The sequence below is a fragment of the Macaca mulatta genome, chromosome 6 (assembly GCF_049350105.2).
Source record: "Macaca mulatta isolate MMU2019108-1 chromosome 6, T2T-MMU8v2.0, whole genome shotgun sequence".
In the NCBI taxonomy this organism is placed as follows: domain Eukaryota; kingdom Metazoa; phylum Chordata; class Mammalia; order Primates; family Cercopithecidae; genus Macaca; species Macaca mulatta.
Genome location: NC_133411.1, coordinates 33,423,048 through 33,442,507, shown reverse-complemented (window position 1 = coordinate 33,442,507; position 19,460 = coordinate 33,423,048). Strand labels below are relative to the sequence as shown.

The window sequence follows — 19,460 nt, the reverse complement described above, 5'->3', positions numbered from 1 at the left end:
CTCTTTCAGTGGAAACTTTTTAATTCTTGTAAAGAAATCTCAGGCTTTTTGGTAGATAATACTCTGCATCCACCAAACTACTGACATTCTGGTTATCACTTCCCTTTCATCTTTAGCATTTCAAATGAATCGAGCATAAATACATGAAATGCTTCTAACTTACCTTTGCAAATTATGTGAAAGCACTATAAGAAGCATGCATGATTAGATCTTTAATGAAGCACATTAAATAACTGCAGAAATGAAAAGTAGCAGCCAAGAGAAAGCATAGACTGTCTTTGACAGCTACTTTTGCCAAACCTGGTAATTACAAAAATCCAATAATCCTGCACTGGGGAGTGCCCCATGGGTGAACTTAATGAGAAACTCTTCTGAATGCTGAATGAAAATGTGTGATTACAGTACCTAAGCCAGGAGAGGAATTGGCCTCTTTGCTCTCCTGATAAGTGCTGCGTGCTATCACTTCATCCATTTCCTGCTCGGAAACCTGATTTTCAGCAGAAAGCAAAGATTAGATGGTTTTATTTATTTCTCCCAATACAAGTACCTAGGACCAGAGTCAGAGTCAAGTGCAGATAAAGAGGCAAACCACAGGACCAAGGATTATGATCATCCTCTGAAGTAGTAGTAACTCGGAGCTTGTAAGAAGTCCAGCAACACACACATAACAAGACTTTCAACTGGTGCCCAAGTTCATTAAGCAAAGCATTCAGTGCTATGATTACCAATAACACGGCTGAGATCTGCTTCTCTAGAAAACTCACTTCTAATTCTTTTTTTTTTTTTTTTTTTTTTTTGAGACAGACTCTGTCACCCAGGCTGAAATGCAGTGGCTTGATTTTGGCTTGCTGCAACCTCCAACTCCCAGGTTCAGGTGATTCTCCTGCCTCAGCCTCCTGAGTAGCTGGGACTACAGGCACGCACCACCATGCCCAGCTAATTTTTGTATTTTTAGTAGAGACAGGGTTTCACTGTATTGGTCAGGCTGGTCTTGAACTCCTGACTTTGTGGTCCACCCACCTCGGCCCCCCAAAGTGCTGGGATTACAAGTGTGAGCCACTGTGCCTGGCCTAATTCTTTTTAATTTTTAAACAATTTTAAACCCACATAAAGCAAGAGTAGTATACTTTTCACCTAGAATCACTAATTTTTAACATTTTGCCACATTTACATGCATGCCCTCCCTACATAAACACACACACACACACACACACACACACACACACAGAATTACAGCTTTTTGCTAAACCATTTGCGAGTATGCTGCAGACATCATGACCCTTTACCCGTAAATATTTCAGCATGGGTCTGTTAGAAACAAAGACATCCTTTTAAATAACCATAATACTATTATCAAATTCAGGAAATGCAACAATGATGACTGTGTAACATACATTTCATATTCCAGTCTGACTAAACACTGAATACTGACAGTACTTTTCTAATACTGTCCTTTGCAAGTACTACTCAAAGTGTGTCTGTAGTCTGGGACTAGCTCACAGAAAGTTTAATGCCAGCCTGTGATGAGATAAGAACTTAACTCCAGAATGCAAATTAGCATACAGCTTCATTAACATCATCATGCTAAGGAAAAAATGTCAGCTGAACTATGCAACAGTGTGCACGGTGACATAATGTTTACATTTTGGTGCAAGTACATCTTGCTATGGACCTGTAGCAGGCTGTCATGGGTCAATTTCTTTGCATAGTGATGTTTTATAAAAAAATTGTTTTTGGCAATCCAGGATCTAGTTGTTGTATGTCTTTAGTCTCCTTTAATCTGAAACAGCCCCTGGATCTTCCTTGGTCTTTCATGGCACTGATATCTTGGAAGAAACCAGACCAATCCAAACCTTCAATTAAGATCTGTCTGATAGTTTCCTCATGCTTAGATTCAGATTATGCATTTTTTTTTTTTTAGCAGAAAAAGTACAAAAATGATTTCCTTCTCAGTGTATTCAGAGGCACTAAGGGTCAATGTGTCTTATAATCGGTGATAACTTTGATCTCTTGATTAGGGATGGAATTTGCCAGATTTCTCCACTGGAATTTTTTTCAGTCATTAATGAGTAATCTGTGAAGAAATAGTTTGAGACTACATAAATATCCCACTCTTCAATATATTTTACTCTATGGTTTTAGCATCGACTATTATTGCTTAAATCAATTATGACTATGAAGCTTTCAAAACAGTGCTTCTATAAGTTTTCCATTCCTTCTGTATTTATTAGTATCATGGCAGATTCACGGATGTTTTTCTCAGTTGTTATCCATAACTGTCATTATTCATGGGAGGATTTTTTTTAAAAGCCTGACATATAATGAAATATATTGATTAAAATAATAAGAAAATGTAGAGTTTCTTTTTTAAAGGTAGAGTATTTAAAACTTAGAATGGTAATGTTATGTACTAAAATAATATTTGGCATAAGCAATGTTTGGATAAGCATAACAATTTGTCTTAATAAATATTTCTATATAGAATTCAGCATATATTTTATCATAACAGTTAAATTATACTGACATTGTGGCCTTTATGTAATGTTTTATGGTAGGCTTCACAGGAAATAAAATATGTACACATACATGCACTCAGGCATACATACTTAAACACACATCCCCCTCAACACAGTACAGAATAATTTTATATAAATGAGTCAGGGAAAATATCAGCTTAAAGAGTGGTTGCTATTTTTCTTAATGCTAGACTTTTAATATTTGCAATTTATTTTTTTTGAATAGGAGAAAAATGGACTTCTATTACTTTCTTCCACTTAATGTAAGCTAGAAGCTGCTCTCCCAGCTAGTCTAAATCTCGGCCTGACTAGACCTGGAAGGCTTAAATAACCCAACTGGGCAGCCACCGCTCCAGACATTATGAGAAACAGAAGAAAAGAAAACCTTGTGGTATTTATCTTGGAATAACAAGAAAACTAAGCAAGCACATACATTCAGTATCAAAATGTACTACTGGCATGAAATGCTGGGCTAAGTGGTACAAAAATACATTCAACATAAAATGGAATCTTAACCAAAAGATAAATACAGCATGAGGTTACAACTAAGAACACCAAGTTTACCTAGGAAGAAACGTGAAATCCAATCAAATAAACACCGGCATTTGGTTTTGCTGGACATATCTCCAACACTATCACAGACGACCATATTACTGTGGCTAGAAACATGGATGAACCTGCATGGTCAATGGCATGGCGGCCACAGTCCACCAGGATTATGATGCTTTGCACTGAAATGCCATTTGGATGTTTGATTGTATTGGCAAAATAGGCAGGGGTTTTGGGGCCGAGATGAACTGGACCTCTGAACAAATCGTGACCCATGTTATGCTGCGATTTTGAAGTCAGACATGCCTTGAAGCCAATGACTGCAAACCACTGAAAACTCAGTTTTCTGTAACATTGCTGACGGATGTATTAGGGCAGCCACAGGTTATTGGACTGCTTCCCGAGGTGAAAGGAGGTGATGTGGGTGGTAGAATCCAATTGGAGATTCTGGGGGAAGGAGCTGAGAACTACTTTAGATGGAACCATCAGGCAAAGAGAGTCAGCAGTGAAACAAAAGAGAACAGCAGTGAAACAAAAGAGAACAGATTTTAAGTGAAGGTGTCAGAACCACAGAATAGAAAGGAGAAAAATGGGAAGTGATAAGGAGGAAAAAACATAAAAAGGTGGAAGCAGGACTTGGTTGGTTTGATTGGATTGACTGATTGACTTGAGAGAGAGCCTTGCTCTGTTGCCCAGGCTGCAGTGCGGTGGCATGATCTTAGCTTACTGCAACCTCCACCTCCCAGATTCAAGTGATTCTCCTGCCTCAGCCTCCCAAGTAGCTGGGATTACAGGCACATGCCACCCGGCAATTTTTTGTATCTTTAGTAGAGATGAGGTTTCATCATGTTGGTCTGGGTGGTCTCAAACTCCTGACCTCAAATGATCCACCTGCCTTGTCCTCCCAAAGTGTTGGGATTACACACGTGAGCTACTGCGCTCAGCTGGGACAGACGGATGGGCAGACGGACGGATGTATGTATGTATGTATGTATGTATGTATGTATTTATTTATTTAGACGAAGTCTCGCTCTTGTCCCCCAGGCTGGAGTGCGATGGCGCGATCTCGGCTCACCGCAACCTCCGCCTCCCGGGTTCAAGCAATTCTCCTGCCTCGGCCTCCCGAGTAGCTGGGATTACAGGCGCCTGCCACCAAGCCCAGCTACTTTTTATATTTTTAGTAGAGATGGGCTTTTACCCATGTTGGCCAGACTGATCTATAACTCCTGACCGCAGGTGATCCACCTGCCTCGGCCTCCCAAAGTGCTGGGATTACAGGCGTGAGCCACCGTGCCCGGCCTGGTTTTATATTATTTATTCAAAAAACTTTGTCTGCAAGACCTTTCTGAGGATGCATATAGGGAACACTATCTGAAGAAAAGCAGAGTTGCCTGTGCATTAATCTAAGGGCAATTTTGTCCCAGCGCTGTTGTTGACATCACATCCCCAGATCAAGAAACAGAACCATAGCATGATAGCACTAATTTGTGCTGGGGAGGACCAGGTCCACAAATGAACATCATTAAGTGTCTAAATTGATGCCACCAAGAAATCTCGGATATGGCCCATAGAGGGACCCAAAACAGCTCTTGGCATATACTTCTTACTCTTAAAGTGGTGTACCAGTCCATCAAGCACAGTAGCCTGGGAACATTAGGATGTAATTAAGCAACACTACAAGGAATACCAAGGTATGCCCATATGACAGGCATGGGTAAGAAGTAATGTGTTTTTTTTTTTTTGGAGACAAAGTCTCACTCTGTTGCCCAGGCTGGAGTGCAGTGGCACAGTCTTGCCTCACTGTAACCTCCACCTCGCAGGTACAAGTGATTCTCCTTCCTCAGCATTGGAGTAGCTGGGATTACAGGAATGCACCACCACACTGGCTAATTTTTGTATTATTGGTAAAGACAGGGTTTCCCCATGTTGGCCAGGCTGGTCTCGAACTCCTGACCTCAAGTGATCCACCCACCTCGGCCTCCTAAAGTGCTGGGATTACAGGCATGAGCCACTGCATCCGGCCAAGAGGTAATGTTCTTAATGAACACTTTGATTTTATTTTTTTACTTTTTTGAGACAAAGTCTTGCTCTGTTACCCAGGCTGGTGTATAGTGGTGCGATCCTGGCTCACTGCAACCTGTACCTCCTGGGTTCAAATGATTCTCATGCCACAGCCTCCTGGGTACCTGGGATTATAGGCAGCCACCAATACACCAGGCTAATTTTTGTATTTTCAGTAGAGACATGGTTTTGCCATGTTGGCCAGGCTGGTCTCAAACCCCCAACCTCAAGTGATTCGCCCACCTTGGCCTCCCAAAGTGCTAGGACTACAGATGTGAGCCACCACACCTGCCCTTAGTGAACATTTTGAGTTGCTGAAAAGAAAAGCTAAATTTTGTTAAATACAACTTAATCACAACATTAGAGATAAGCTAATTTAAAAAGACTTTTACAACAATTACTCAAAAGAATAAAAAATAGTGTTAAAAGTGGATTGAGGCTGGGCGTGGTGGCTCATGCTTGTAATCCCAGCACTTTGGGAGGCCAAGGCGGGTGGATCACTTGAGGTTAGGAGTTTGAGACCAGCCTAGCCAACATGGTGAAACCTCATCTTTACTAAAATTACAAAAGATTAGTTGAGTGTGGCAGCGCCCCGCCTATAATCCCAGGTACTTGGGAGGCTGAGGCAGGAGAATCACTTGAACCCGGGAGGCGGAGGTTGCTGTGAGCCGAGATTGCACCACTGCGCTCCAGCCTGGGCAACCGAGAGAGACCCTGTCTTAAAAAAAAAAAAAAAGAAAAAGTGATTTGAGTTGGTTCCTTCTTTTCCTGTGCACATCAAAAAACAAACAAAAAAAATTGGTCGAGTTGAACTTGCTGAAGTGTCCTATGGTTAGCTTCAAAAAGTTAAAGGCAACTGTACAAGTATAGAAGAGATATAACAAGGTAACAGCCAAGTCCAACAATGTAGGGACTATGATTATCTGCAAGTTCCATATGGGTCAAGAGTGTGACACTGATGCTGAGAAAAAAATTAGTGGGCTCTTAGGCCTTAACTATAGAAGTATTCTGCCCAGGTCAAGGTTGGCTTAGACAGAAGAGGAGCCACTCTTTAAATTTGGTCTTGTCTTTCATCAGTCTAACAACAGTAACGTCCTCACACTCTAACAAAACGCTTAACATTCTTGGGGTCATGAATGACTGAGAATTTGATAGAAGCTATTGATTCCGTCCACAATTGCAAATATATTCCCAAATTTGTGTAGTTCGTAATGTCCTGGTAAAGGTCCCGTGAACTTCAGGTTCAGAGCAGGCTGCAAATTTCTTGAGATACATTCTAATGCATTGTGCAGCCCTGACATGTTGACAGTGCCTGGCACCCAGTGGAACCTCAATACATGTTTAGGTAATGAATTTGATTTAGGATGAGAATAGATGATCTGAATCGCCCTGGCTGGAGGGAGACAGGGAAGGATAGTCCCTCTGTTGATGCCTGGCAGCCTGCCTGCCTGCTTCACAACCTCCACATCCATCCCAATTCACCCCCAGGGCCTCCTTGGCACCTCCGCCTCCTGATCAGTACCAGGTTCACATGGGCTGGTGGTACCCAGGCTAAGCAGCTAACATTAGACTTAAAGGATCTTCCCTCTTTCCTTCCAAGTAAAACTTGTAAGTAAGGAAAAGTCATTTAATAACTCATTCTCAGGCTGGGCGTGGTGGCTCACACCTGTAATCCCGTCATCCAGAGGGAGGACCACTTGAGGTCAGGAGTTTGAGACCAGCCTGGCCAACATGGTGAAACCCCGTCTCTACTAGAAATGCAAAAACTAGCTGGGCATCATGGTGCACACCTGTAATCCCAGCTACTTGGAAGGCTGAGGCAGGAGAATCACTTGAACCCAGGAGGCAGAGGTTGCAATGAGCCGAGATCACACCCCTGCACTTCAGCCTGGGCTACAGAGCGAGACTCCGTCTCAAATAATAATAATAATAATTAATAATAATGATATTATTATTATTTCATTCTTAACAGAAGACAATATGGGTATCTTTACAATGATAAAATGTAAGGAGCTGCAGTGATATGCTATGTCCTGTTGGCTCAAGGCCCCATGTGGTTCCTCTTATCTCCTATGGAGCCATCTGTATTAGATAAACCAAAGAACTCCCACTTTCAGAATGTGTCTTTAGCAGAACAAGTAAAACCAGTACTAGAAAATGTGAATGTACGTTAAATGTCATGGTCAGGAGAATTTCAATACATATTTATGCTGTTTAGGTAGATTCTAGAACAACTGTGTGAGCAGTTAATGAAAAGGATCCTGGCATGAATTTAAAAATTTAGTCGGCCGGGCGCGGTGGCTCACGCCTGTAATACCAGCACTTTGGAAGGCCGAGGCGGGCGGATCACAAGGTCAGCAGATCGAGACCATGGTGAAACCCCGTCTCTACTAAAAATAGAAAAAATTAGCCAGGCGCAGTGGCGGGCACCTGTAGTCCCAGCTATTCGGGAGGCTGAGGCCGGAGAATGGCGTGAACCCGGGAGGCGGAGCTTGCAGTGAGCCGAGATTGCGCCACTGCACTCCAGCCTGGGTGACAGAGCGAGACTCCGTCTCAAAAAAAAAAAAAAAAAAAAAATTTAGTCTTGGCCAGGCACAGTGGCTTGCGCCTATAATCCCCACACTTTGGGGGGCCGAGGTGGGCGGATACCTTGAGCTCAGGAGTTTGAGACCAGCCCTGGGCAACACGGTGAAACCCTGTCTCTACCAAAAATATAAAAAGTAGCCAGGTGTGTTGGCACATACCCATGGTCCCAGCTACTCTGGAGGCTGAGGTGGGAGGATTGCTGGAACCCAGGAAGTCAAGGTGCAGTAAGCCATGATTGTGCCACTGCACTCCAGCCTGGGTGACAGAGTGAGACCCTGTCCCAAAAAAAAAAAAAAAAAAAAAAAAAAATTTAGTCCTGAGGACTTGGTCTATCAGAAAAATAGTATCCTTCATAATTTTGAATAAACTTAACAAATAACTTTTCCATTGTAGTTTATTTGAAATGCTGGGCTTTATTTTTTCCCCAACTTTGATGGAAGCAAAAATCTACAAAGTAACATTTGCAAATAAGCAATTGGTCTGCAAAGCCAGATTTCATCTTATTTTCATTTATTTAAATTTCAAGATAATCATTTGATAAGATAAACAGGTATTTTTCTTTTAACTCAACAGTTAAAAGAACATTAAGAAGGAAACATTCCTCCACAAATCTGAAGACATTTATTTGTCCTTTAAAAGTATCTAACATGGGGCATGTTGGCTCACACCTTTAATCCCAGCATTTTGGAGTTCGAAGTGGATGGACTGCTTGAGCCTAGGAGTTTGAGAACAGCCTGGGCAACACAGCAACACCCCAGCTCTATTTAAAAAAATTTTTAAAAAGTAAACTGAAAAACTTTGTACTCTAGAAATTCTATAGAAATGCAGAAACAGTTTAAATGAATTAAGTACATTATCCAAGTTTAAGTTAAATTCTAAATAGTTATCTTTCCAACTATTATGAACAATTTATTTTTATACTAGTGTTGACACTTTCTCATTTCTTTGTATTTTTTATTTAAAAAAAAATAGAGACAAAGTCTCACTACGTTGCCCAGGCTGGTCTCGAACTTCTGAGCTCAAGTGATCCTCCTGCTTTGGCCTCCCAAAGTGGTAGGAATACCAGTGTGACCCACCACGCCTGGCCCTCATTTCTTAATTGAAGAAAGTTTAAAATTCACTGAAATTGTTTTAAAAATAAATTAATTGGCCGAGAACGGTGGCTCATGCCTGTCACGCCTGTAATCCCAGCACTTTGGGAGGCTGAGGTGGGTGGATCACGAGGTCAGGAGATCGAGACCATCCTGGCTAATACGGTGAAACCCCGTCTCTACTAAAAATACAAAAAATTAGCCGGACATGGTGGCGGGCGCCTGTAGTCCCAGCTTCTCGGGAGGCTGAGGCAGGAGAATGGCGGGAACCTGGAAGGCGGAGCTTGCAGTGAGCAGAGATCCGGCCACTGCACTCCAGCCTGGGCGACAGAGCGAGACTCGTCTCAAACAAATAAATAAATAAAATAAGAAATAAAATGAAAATAAATTAATTATTCAACATTAAACTTAAAAGATGAGAGAATTTCCAACATATGGCCAAACAAAAGATGTGGTAAGAAAAGCCTTCTTATCTTGAAACTGACAGGGTCACAGAGATCGTCCAGTTCAAGGCTCAGCAGATTCTCTTGTTGCAAAAACACAAAGAGGTTAAGTATCTCACCAGAGCTCAAAAAGCCAGTACTCTGAACTCAGCATTCTTACCTCCCACCAGACAAGTTTCAGATTTACCAGATAACATAGTCAAAATGTTCTAGCAAAAGACTGCGAAGACAAAGTGCGGATTAAAGATGCATTTCCCACAGGCACCAGCCGCAGGTTGCCTGCCTATCCTCAGCTGGGAAAACCATCTCACCAAGGAGTATACGATATCCTACGAAGGTGTACCATCCTCCCACGTTCAGAACAGGGTGAACCACCTCACCTTTGGATTAGGGTGCCGGCCGATGACAAGGCGAACGGGTCCTGGAGGGCATTTGCTCAAGATGGCGTGGACTTTGCTTAAAGCGGCATGGCGGACATTGACAGAGTTCACTTCCAGGATTTGATCCCCGCGGCTAGGGAGGGCAACAGAATGCACACTCTGTGTTAGCAGCCAGCTTCTTAAAAGCTAAAATAGCTTTACTTCTGGGAGAGGTTTATCATATGAAATACTTTCTGCATACTTTAAAGAATCACATGATGTCTTTTCCCGTTGGCATACATGTAAAAATACAACACATTCATAAAAACACATTCGATTTTAAGTGGGCAAAGGTCATAATGCATATTTACTGGCATTTTCAGAAATAGCAAAGTCAAATGAAATTAAGGACAATGATGAAACCTACCATTTTTTGAGCATATACTATACGCCAGGCACTATACGAAGCATGCTGTATTACAAAGCTTTGAGTAAGTAAAGTTATTCCCATTATGCAGATAGGAATACAGGCTCAGAGGGGTCACACACTGTTGAACTAACTCGGGTCTCTCTGACTTTCAACCATCACATGACAGAGCCCCTCGACCACCAGCAGTTCTCTCTTCCTACCATCTTGAAATGATTATTATAATATAACTTAAGGAGGAAATAGCTGAGGCTCAAAGGTTACCCAAGAATTTGTAAAAACGTTTCAAATTTGAACAAATGAGAAACTGGGGACAAGTTGCCCATTTTGACTGGAAATTACAGGGAGAGAAGTCAGTAAGAGAGAACAAAGACTCTTTATATGGGATTTGAAGAGTGGTCATTTGGCAGGCTCCAGACATATGGAATCATTCAAGAAAGAAACATCATCTTGGGATGTCATTAAAGGATTTTTTTCCTTGGGTTCTAAAAGTATATTTTCTTTAATGTACTTTGGATGATTTGCTAAATTTTTTTTCATATGGAAATTTACTCTAATGATTAAGTAAAAACATAATATAAGCTATTACCAGGGCCCCAAAATGGCAACCTCAATGAATGCCATTTGGACAATCCCTTAACCACTAAAGGACTTGGAAGTTTACATGGGAGAAAGATGATACTGTTAGCACAGGGTGCTTTGTGCAATACACGTACATTCTTGTGACGTTTAGGTGGGCACTGACTCACTGCAATTACTATATAATAGAACACCTAGATATTTCTTGTGTAAACGGAACGCCCATGTTACAACTCTCAACTATCTGGATTAAGAAATCAGACACTCAGTGATTTCAGAAAGTAGGCACCTAGACATGGCCATTCAACAAGGAAGGAAAATGATAGGAAAAGTTTAAGAGAACACTTAATAAGAAATGCCTCCCGTCCAAGGGCACAATTTCAGGACTTTTTGGCATCAAGTGATTCTGAACCATTTGAGCAGTTCCAGTATTTCATATTAATTCTACATATGTGAATATAAAATGAAAGAAAATACTGAGCTAATCATAGATATCTGTATAGAGTTGTATCTTGTCAAGTTTCTGAAACTGGACTTCTGAGACCAAATAGAACAAATCAAGTAGGGAAGCCAAGATCTAGAGTTCTCAAATTCAACCAAATTTCATTTATATTAACATTTACATTTTTGGAGATGCTATTAATTGTAGTCTTGGCTATATTCTTGGAAAGAATTCAAAGCTTCAACATCCCTCAAAGGAAAGTAATACAGCAAATATCACACATATGTATTTCATATTTATGAACACTCCAGAACCTTACACTATCAGGCAAACAACAAACCTCAGGTTGCTCTCCATCTTGGCCACTGATCCTGGAGCAAGGCTGTGAATGTAGATCCCAGGAGGACTGTTTTCCAGAGCCAAGCAGCAGGCACCAATGCCTAATCCAACTCTTGGCTCTGTGAGAGGCACCATTTAAAGAAAATAAAAACAAAAATTACACAATCACTAGATAAAAAGGGTAACCGATTTGAAACAGAATTAATATCTATTCAGACTAATAACCATTTATTTCTGGTCCAGACTCAGAATGTAAATTCTGCTTTTCCTTGTCATCACCGGCACTGCTGTTAATAGAATGAGCCCATGGCTAACCTGGGAGCTAGCTACGGACTGATGGACTAAATTATCCAACAGTCAACTCTGCTCAGTCTAATGAACCTCCTCACATCTGTTTTTAGAAAGAGGCAGGCTATAAGTAACATTTGTATTCTGGGTACACAAACTCAAGCTTTCTTTTGCTTTTCTTTTTAACAACTAATCTCTTGGTTGTTTAATCTTCCATCATGTTTCTGGAGTAGGTGGGGAGGAAAAAGAAACAGCGATGAAAAGAAGTAAGATTTGGTGATCATGGAATTCTAGTTACTAGTGTTAAGTGTACACTTTACTATAATCTTTTGTTCTTTAAAATTTTATATTAGCCCTAGACTTAAGCTCATCAGTGATTTTTTTTTTTTTTTTCTTTTTTGAGATGGAGTTTTGCTCTTGTGTTCAGGTTAGAGTGCAGTGGTGCAATCTCAGCTCACTGCAACCTCTGCCTCCCGGGTTCAAGAGATTCTCCTGCCTCAGCCTCCCAAGTACTGGGACTACAGGCACCGGCCACCACGCCCAGATAATTTTTTTATTTTTAGTAGAAACGGGGTTTTGCCATGTTGGGGAGGCTAGTCTCAAACTCCTAACCTCAGGTGATCGACCTGCCTCGGCTTCCCAAAGTGCTAGGATTACAGGCGTGAGCCACTGTGCCTGGCCAGTGAAATTTTTTTTTTTTTAAACTCAAGCCTCTGACACACAATGATTCATGGGGAGAGCTTAGAGAGCTCCATGCTACTGGTAACTTCCCTTCACTTTGACTAAAGTGACTAACATCCCTCTACCTGACCTCACTGTGCATGTAGAGACCACCTTTTGTTGACAGAAGATTGTCCCTAGAACAATGAGGAAAAATTAAGCTAACAGATTCCAAAATGTTATTCAAGAAATGTGACAAGGGTAAGGAATAGCTGCTATCACCTTTGTTGAGTGTTACTTCCATGACGATCCTGTCCTTGGGCCCTGGGGTCTTCCGACCCAGGGATGAAGTACTGCCTTCATCGGAGCCTCCCGCCGAGGCTCCCCCACTGGTATTGAAGCTCGGGGAGGCGGATCTGCTCATGTGTGTGGGTGTCGAGCAGGGTGTGAGGCTGGGGCTCACCAACTTTGTGCGTACCGTTAAGACAAATAATCCACTCCGGATTTGCTGAGAAAACGAGGAAAGGTGGGCTGAAACGTTTGGACTGTCCTCATATCAAAGGGTTAAAAAAAAAAAAAAATCTCACCAAACCCAAGCCAGAAGGAAATAAAGGAAGGAAAATAGGATAAAGGAGATCAATAAGAATGTTGTTACCTTAAAGGTATGAATCGCTTCTTGAAACGTCAAGCCCTTTATTGGTATTCCATTTACATCTAGGATTTCATCCCCTAGTGATCAAATGTGAGAATTACATTAACATTAACCTTTAATTTCCTGGAATTTAACTGCGCAGTCAGAACTATTATGGGATACCATATGGTCCCTGATTTACTACCATATAAAATGACTTTTATTGTTTAGCTTAGCTCCCAGGAATGTCACAAAATGGGACAATTAATGACAATATTCTTTTGCAGTAATTCTGTATTTCAATCTTCAATTAAAATAACTACGGGAAGCATGAAAATATTTTTTTAGCCATTGCCAAGTTTGACAACAGATGTCCTATGTTTAGAAATCAAACTGCAGAAATCTAGTTCAAAGGTGTTCCTCATAGTCATTATTTAAAAACTTAAATCCACTGGCAATGAGGCATGAACACATAGAACATTTGAGAAGCCACTCCTATATTTGTAGAAAGACAAGTTCCCCGAGCCCAGAGAATCAGCATGGTGTATGGAAAATGGCTTTAATGATAACAAAAAACTTGCTAAGATATTACTGAGGAATGGCAGCCCAGAAATAGTCTTTTTTTAATTAAAAAAAAAAGTTTTTGAAATAGAGTATTGCTTTGGCTCAGTCACCCAGGCTGGAGTATGGTGGCGTAATCTCAGCTCACTACAACCTCTGCCTCCCAGGTTCAAACTATTCTCATGCCTCAGCCTCCTGAATAGCTGGGAATACAGGTGCACGCCACCATACATGGCTAATTTTTTTTTGTATTTTTAGTAGAGACAGGGTTTTACCATGTTGGCCAGGCTGGTCTTGAACTCCTGGATCTGCCCGCCTTGGCTTCCCAAAGTACGGGGATTACAGTTGTGAGCCACCCTCCCGGCCCAGAAATAGTCTCATTGATGCAGTTCCAGGTTCTCGTCAGTAAGCTGGCACGTTACTATAAGCTTCTATCTCAGAGATGACTGTGGGGTCATGTTAATTTGCCAGACATGTGCAGGAACATGCTCGCCCACAGCCCCCTGCCCCAGCTCTCCTATTATTTTCAACTCTAAGAAGGCATAGTCAGGTCATTTTTCAAGCTGTTGACAGTGTCTGCTAGGAATATAAAAGAACTTGGACATCCTGTTGACTTATCAGAGCTTGTTTCTGGTTTGCACTCTTGTGACATGGCCTGTTTTTTTGGAATAACAGCTCATCAAAAACACTACAAAGACGCCCCAGAGAGAACAGATGAACTTTGCACAGCGTTGCTGTAGAGAAGAGGGACACTGTACGCCTATAAGAAAGTGCAAAGCAGCATAAGAACACACATTGTCACCTCTCGCAGACAGCCAATCCCAGGAGCACACTGTGTGCACGATGCAAGGAATCCTGGAGATGAGTTACAAAAATGTAGCTGTGCCCCATGCATTTGTTATGTGGCTTCCCCTTAATGCAATTACAGAAGCTATAAAATAAGTGAAGTAATCTCTGTTTAAAAAATCACCTGGCATAACCAATTACTCAATTAGGCGAGGAGGTGGATGTTTTTAGGTTGTTTCCATAGGGGAAAAGGAGCAAATATTAAAATGATTACTCGCACTCTTAAAATGTATGCAAGGTTTTTTTAAAGACATGTCACTCAACAGGTTAAAATCCATTCCGATGACTTACATTTCTTGTAAATGAACACATATGAAAAAACAGTATTTAGGAGAATCAAGTGCTATTAACCTTTCTTAACTATTGATTTTTTTTTCCCCCGTTTTGCTCCATTTTACCAGCCTTGCAGGATGAATTTCAATTAAGTGAACACATGGCACATCCATTATAAAAACGCTCTGCTAGAATTTTATATTGTTCTAAAACTCAACACAAACACCACCTGGGAGTTAAGCCTTCCTCTAAGAGAGAGAAATAAATATTCCGCCGTGGGAGAATTAAACCTGGTCACGTCTTATTGTTAGCATACAGGAGTCAATGGTTGCTCTGCCTAAAAAATAGGAGATTCCAATTCACTCCTATCGGTTCCAAAAAAAAGAACCAGTGTAACACAAAAGCACCTAAAGTTTAGGTCAATTGAACTGAAGAGTCACAGCATTTTTGAAGATAATTAAAAATATTCTACTTTAATTATTTCATGAAGGAAGTATAATAATAAGTGAGAGGAAAAAAATCAGGATTCATGCTCTGGTGAAAGACACTTAAAATATGTGCAGGCTAGGTGCTATAGCTTAGGCCTGTAATCCTAGCACTTTGGGAGGCAGAGGTGGGACAATCACTTGAGGCCAGGAGTTCGAGATCAGCCTGGGTAACATAGTGAGACCCCATCTCTTAAAAAAAAAAATTAGCTGGGCATGGTGGTGCACACCTGTGGTCTGGGCTACTTGAGAGACTTAGGCAGGAGGATCCCTTGTGCCCAGGAGTTTGAGGCTGCAGTGAACTATGATCACACCACTGTACTCCAGCCTGGATGACAGAGCAAGACTCTGCCTCTTAAAGTACAATAAAATAAAGATATATATACCTGTGTGTGTGTTCAGAACTTTTGTGCAATTCTACTTTATAAAAAGTATATAATCTTAATCCAGATAAATATTTCATAGAAAATATAAAGATATGTATATCTATTCTAGATATTCTATCAAAAGCAGCTACTGCGTCTGTACAGAAAGGGAACTTTGGCCTATTTACATTTTATTTTCTCAAGTAAGGTGGGAAAGTGAGTTGAACTTGGGATCACAAAGCTGGGTTTAAATTTCACTTCCGCTGTTTACTAAGGATGGGACAAGTTTCTAGTCATATAACATTTCTGAGTGTCACTTCTCTGTTTCTAAGATGGTCACTCCAAAATGCCAATTTGACAGGTTTGTAAGGCAGTCAGCGAAATAATTAAATATGTGGCATTGCTTTGTGTTTATAGCATTATAAAATGACATATTTCAACATTTAAAAAATTATTTGCAAGGTAAGACTTGGCACCTCAATATTACTTTAATTTGCATTCAGAAGCACTTGTCTAGTATATTCACGTGTGGCAAAATGGTAGGTGCTATTGAGAATTAAAAGATGTTCATTTAGGGCCAGATACAGTGGCTCATGCCTGTAATCCTAGCACTTTGTGAGGCTGAGGTGGGCGGATCACTTGAGTCCAGGTGTTTGAGACCAGCCTGGGCAACATGGCGAAACCTCATCTCTACAAAAATTAGCCGGGCATGATGGTGTGCGCATATTGTCCCAGCTGCTCGTGAAGCTGAGGTGGGAGGATCACCTGAGCGCAGGGGGTTGTGGCTGCAGTGAGCCATGATCATGTTACCGCACTCCAGCCTGGGTGACAGATTGAGACCCTGTCTCATTTAAAAAAAAGTTTTTTTTTGGTTTTGTTTTGTTTAAAAAGATGTTCATTTAGGAACCAGACTCTGTGGTGGTTGATTTCTGTAGCAAGATATTAAATATCCACTAAGGACCAGGCACTCTGCTTCTACACCACCCCTGAGGTAAGAATTGATTCCAAACTCTCAAAATTTTCAAGGAAAGGAACGTGATTAGACCAAGTGGACAAGATAGACACTAAAGACCCCAACAAAAATAGTAAGCCACTTTGCACATATTATGTCATGTAATCCTGACAACCACTCTTCAAGCAGGCGTTAATATTCCAAGTTTACAACTAGGGAAAGTGAAGCTCAGGTTCTACTGACTGTGCCAGGCAGATTCTGCCCAGGTCTACTGGGTACTGTGGCATTCACTCACATCTTGTGAAGAGGCAGATTCTCATGGGATCAAAGTCACTGTCACTGAGGATACAAGAGGCTTTTCTCCTACCTTCTTTAAGTCTTCCATCCTCTGCAGCTGATCCATTTGGGAAGATGGTCTTGACAAAAATCCCCATCTGTCCACGAATGCAGTCTCGACCTCCAGCAATACTAAAGCCAAGGCCCTAGATCCGAAGCAGATGAGAGTCCAGGTTGACAGTGTAGTATTTAACTGAGGGCATCTTTCCCATTGTAGTATTTAACTGAAGGCATCTGTCCCATTGTAGTATTTAACTGAAGTGGCCTCCCCAACCAGGCCTGGAGTTAAACTGAAGCAACTAGCTGCAAACTCAAGTTTGTGTTCTCTTCCTTATTCCCCTCCTCAGATCTATTATGTTGTACTAGCCATGCATTACATTAAGGGAAAAAGTTTTAGGCAGAAACATAGCAAATTGCCAATATTTGACAATCTCTGACCTCCACAAATGGCAATTTCATATGGTTCTACTAAACAGCTCGTAAGAGTCATTTCCCACTATATGCAGGCTCCACGTTTGTTTTCTTTTGTCCTTCCATTTTGTGTAACATCAAAATGAATATTTTGATTTTTGTGTAATGTCAAGTTATTCATATCATTTTCTTTATGATAATGGCAACGCCATGAAATTCACTGAAAAGGATAACCAAGGGTATTCCCTGAAGCTGCAGGCTCTGCTTTTCTTTCACTGGAGATAAAAGTTGAGGGTCATTCACTGCTAGATTCTGGCCCTAGCAGCCAAGTGCTGGTGACTCCTCACATCGTAGGAGTGAAGAGGGCATGGTCATCTCACATTGAGACCTACAGCACAGAATGCCAGGGAATCCGCTTGAATCCATACAGAGGCCACTTTATCTGTCCTTCTTTATACCTGTTACTTTTCATTTCATGCAAAGACAAATAAAATAAAAAGTAACCATTTAAAGAATATGTGTGACTGGGTGCAGTGGTTCATGCCTGTAATCTCAGTGCTTTGGGAAGCCAAGGTGGGAGCACTGCTTGAGCCCAGGAGTTTAAGGCTGCAGTGAGCCGTGATTGCACCACTGCACTCCAGCCTGGGCAACAGAGCAAGACCCTGTTTCTAAAAACCAAAACACAAAAACAAATAAAATAAAACAAAAAAAGGTGTGCTAACATTCACCCAGAAGGCAGAACAGTCTGCAGAAAAGAGCTCACCTTGCCTTTTTCTTTGTACAGCCCGATGATTGAGATGACGGATGGCCGAATGAGCCTCCAAGGAGATTCCACCTGAGTCGTGCTTAACGAGCGGGTAGACTTCTTCACAATGTGGTATTCCTAAAAGTCAGCACACGGCAAGGTCAGGTATTACTCTCATCTGTTCTATTGTGATATCTGGCAGAAAGATACACTTCAGACTTTGAAAATCTTACATGTCTTCAGTACTAGACATTTCTCTCCGGTTCAGTGACTTAAAAAAGGTTCCTATAAATACTATCGCAGGTGCTGGGCACCATTGCTCACGCCTGTAATCCCAGCACTTTGGGAGGCCAAGGCAGGCGGGTCACCTGAGGTCAGGAGTTTGAGACCAGCCTAGCCAACACGGTGAAACCCCATCTCTAATAAAAATACAAAAATTAGCTGGGTGTGGTGGTGGGTGCCTGTAGCGCCAGCTACTCGGGAGGCTGAGGCAGGAGAATCGCTTGAACCTGGGAGGTGGAGGTTGTAGTGAGTGGAGACTGTGCCACTGCACTCCAGCCTGGGTGACAGAGTAAGACTCCGTCTCAAAAAAACCATCAGAGAAATAGGTCCTACTACAATACACTGCCATGGCTTCTTCCCCCACATAAAGAACTGCTTGGGGACCTCAAGCACCTTGTGTTGCTCTTTCCTCGACCACATTCCACAGATTCTACATCTGGAATGGAGTCAGGAACCAGAAACAAGAGGCCTCAGTGATACGGGATGACCACCTGTGGTCGGGCTTTCCCTTGGTAGTCACCCCTGCCTCCATCCCAAGTTCACAATCATGGTTAGAAAGTATCTTGCCATTTTAAGCTTAATTCGCTCGATCAAAAACTCAGCGTGCCCTTGTTTCTTATAAAATCCAAACCACAAACCCAGACAACTGTTATTCCACATAAAACATCCCACTGAGAAGACGGCAGCAGCTTCAGTTCTCGTCTCTCACATTTGGAAAATAAAGTGTTTTCCCATCATGAGCCACACTTTCCCTTGCTGACACACAGCAGCTCCAATCTCACCCCTTTTTTGTGTCCATCACCCATAATATACATGCGTGTGAGCAGGCTGCGCTCCTTAGAACATAAACAACAGATCAAGTGACTCTATCACCAAAGCACTTCTGTAATCTTGCTCCTTGCTATTCTTCTTAGAATAATAAACTTCTTCACTGATGCAGATATTCTACCTAAGCCAAAAAAATCACTTCATGTTTAATATGAGAAAAGAGTCATCGTGAAACAGTTTTATCCTGGGTCTCTGTGGATACTACATTCAAACATAAAAATTACATGTCCCCAGTGATATGTTTGTATTTTTGGCAGCTTAGAACAATTATATTTTTTGCAGTTTTACAAAATATCTGCCAACAATGTTGGCCTCCCAGACTTTCAATCATTAAAAAAAATGATGTGGGCTTGGCAAGGTTACTACCCTTTTAATGAAACCACTGCAGAGATGGCCAGACAGAGT

At 41.5% G+C, this 19,460-nt stretch overlaps 1 protein-coding gene across 9 annotated transcripts in view; it reads right to left on the bottom strand.

The window, feature by feature from the left end:
- The window catches only part of PDZD2 (PDZ domain containing 2), a 478,150-nt gene that overhangs the window by 41,104 nt on the left and 417,586 nt on the right, over positions 1 to 19,460 (bottom strand). For all 9 annotated transcript variants that reach the window (XM_015139787.3, XM_078004636.1, XM_078004638.1 and 6 more), the window contains 7 exons: positions 17,964 to 18,083; positions 16,821 to 16,935; positions 12,996 to 13,069; positions 12,623 to 12,848; positions 11,394 to 11,511; positions 9,627 to 9,759; positions 406 to 487 (listed from right to left, as the gene is read on the bottom strand). In XM_015139787.3, coding sequence (XP_014995273.3) covers positions 406 to 487; positions 9,627 to 9,759; positions 11,394 to 11,511; positions 12,623 to 12,848; positions 12,996 to 13,069; positions 16,821 to 16,935; positions 17,964 to 18,083 — 868 coding nt within the window. The remainder of the gene's footprint in view (positions 1 to 405; positions 488 to 9,626; positions 9,760 to 11,393; positions 11,512 to 12,622; positions 12,849 to 12,995; positions 13,070 to 16,820; positions 16,936 to 17,963; positions 18,084 to 19,460) is intronic.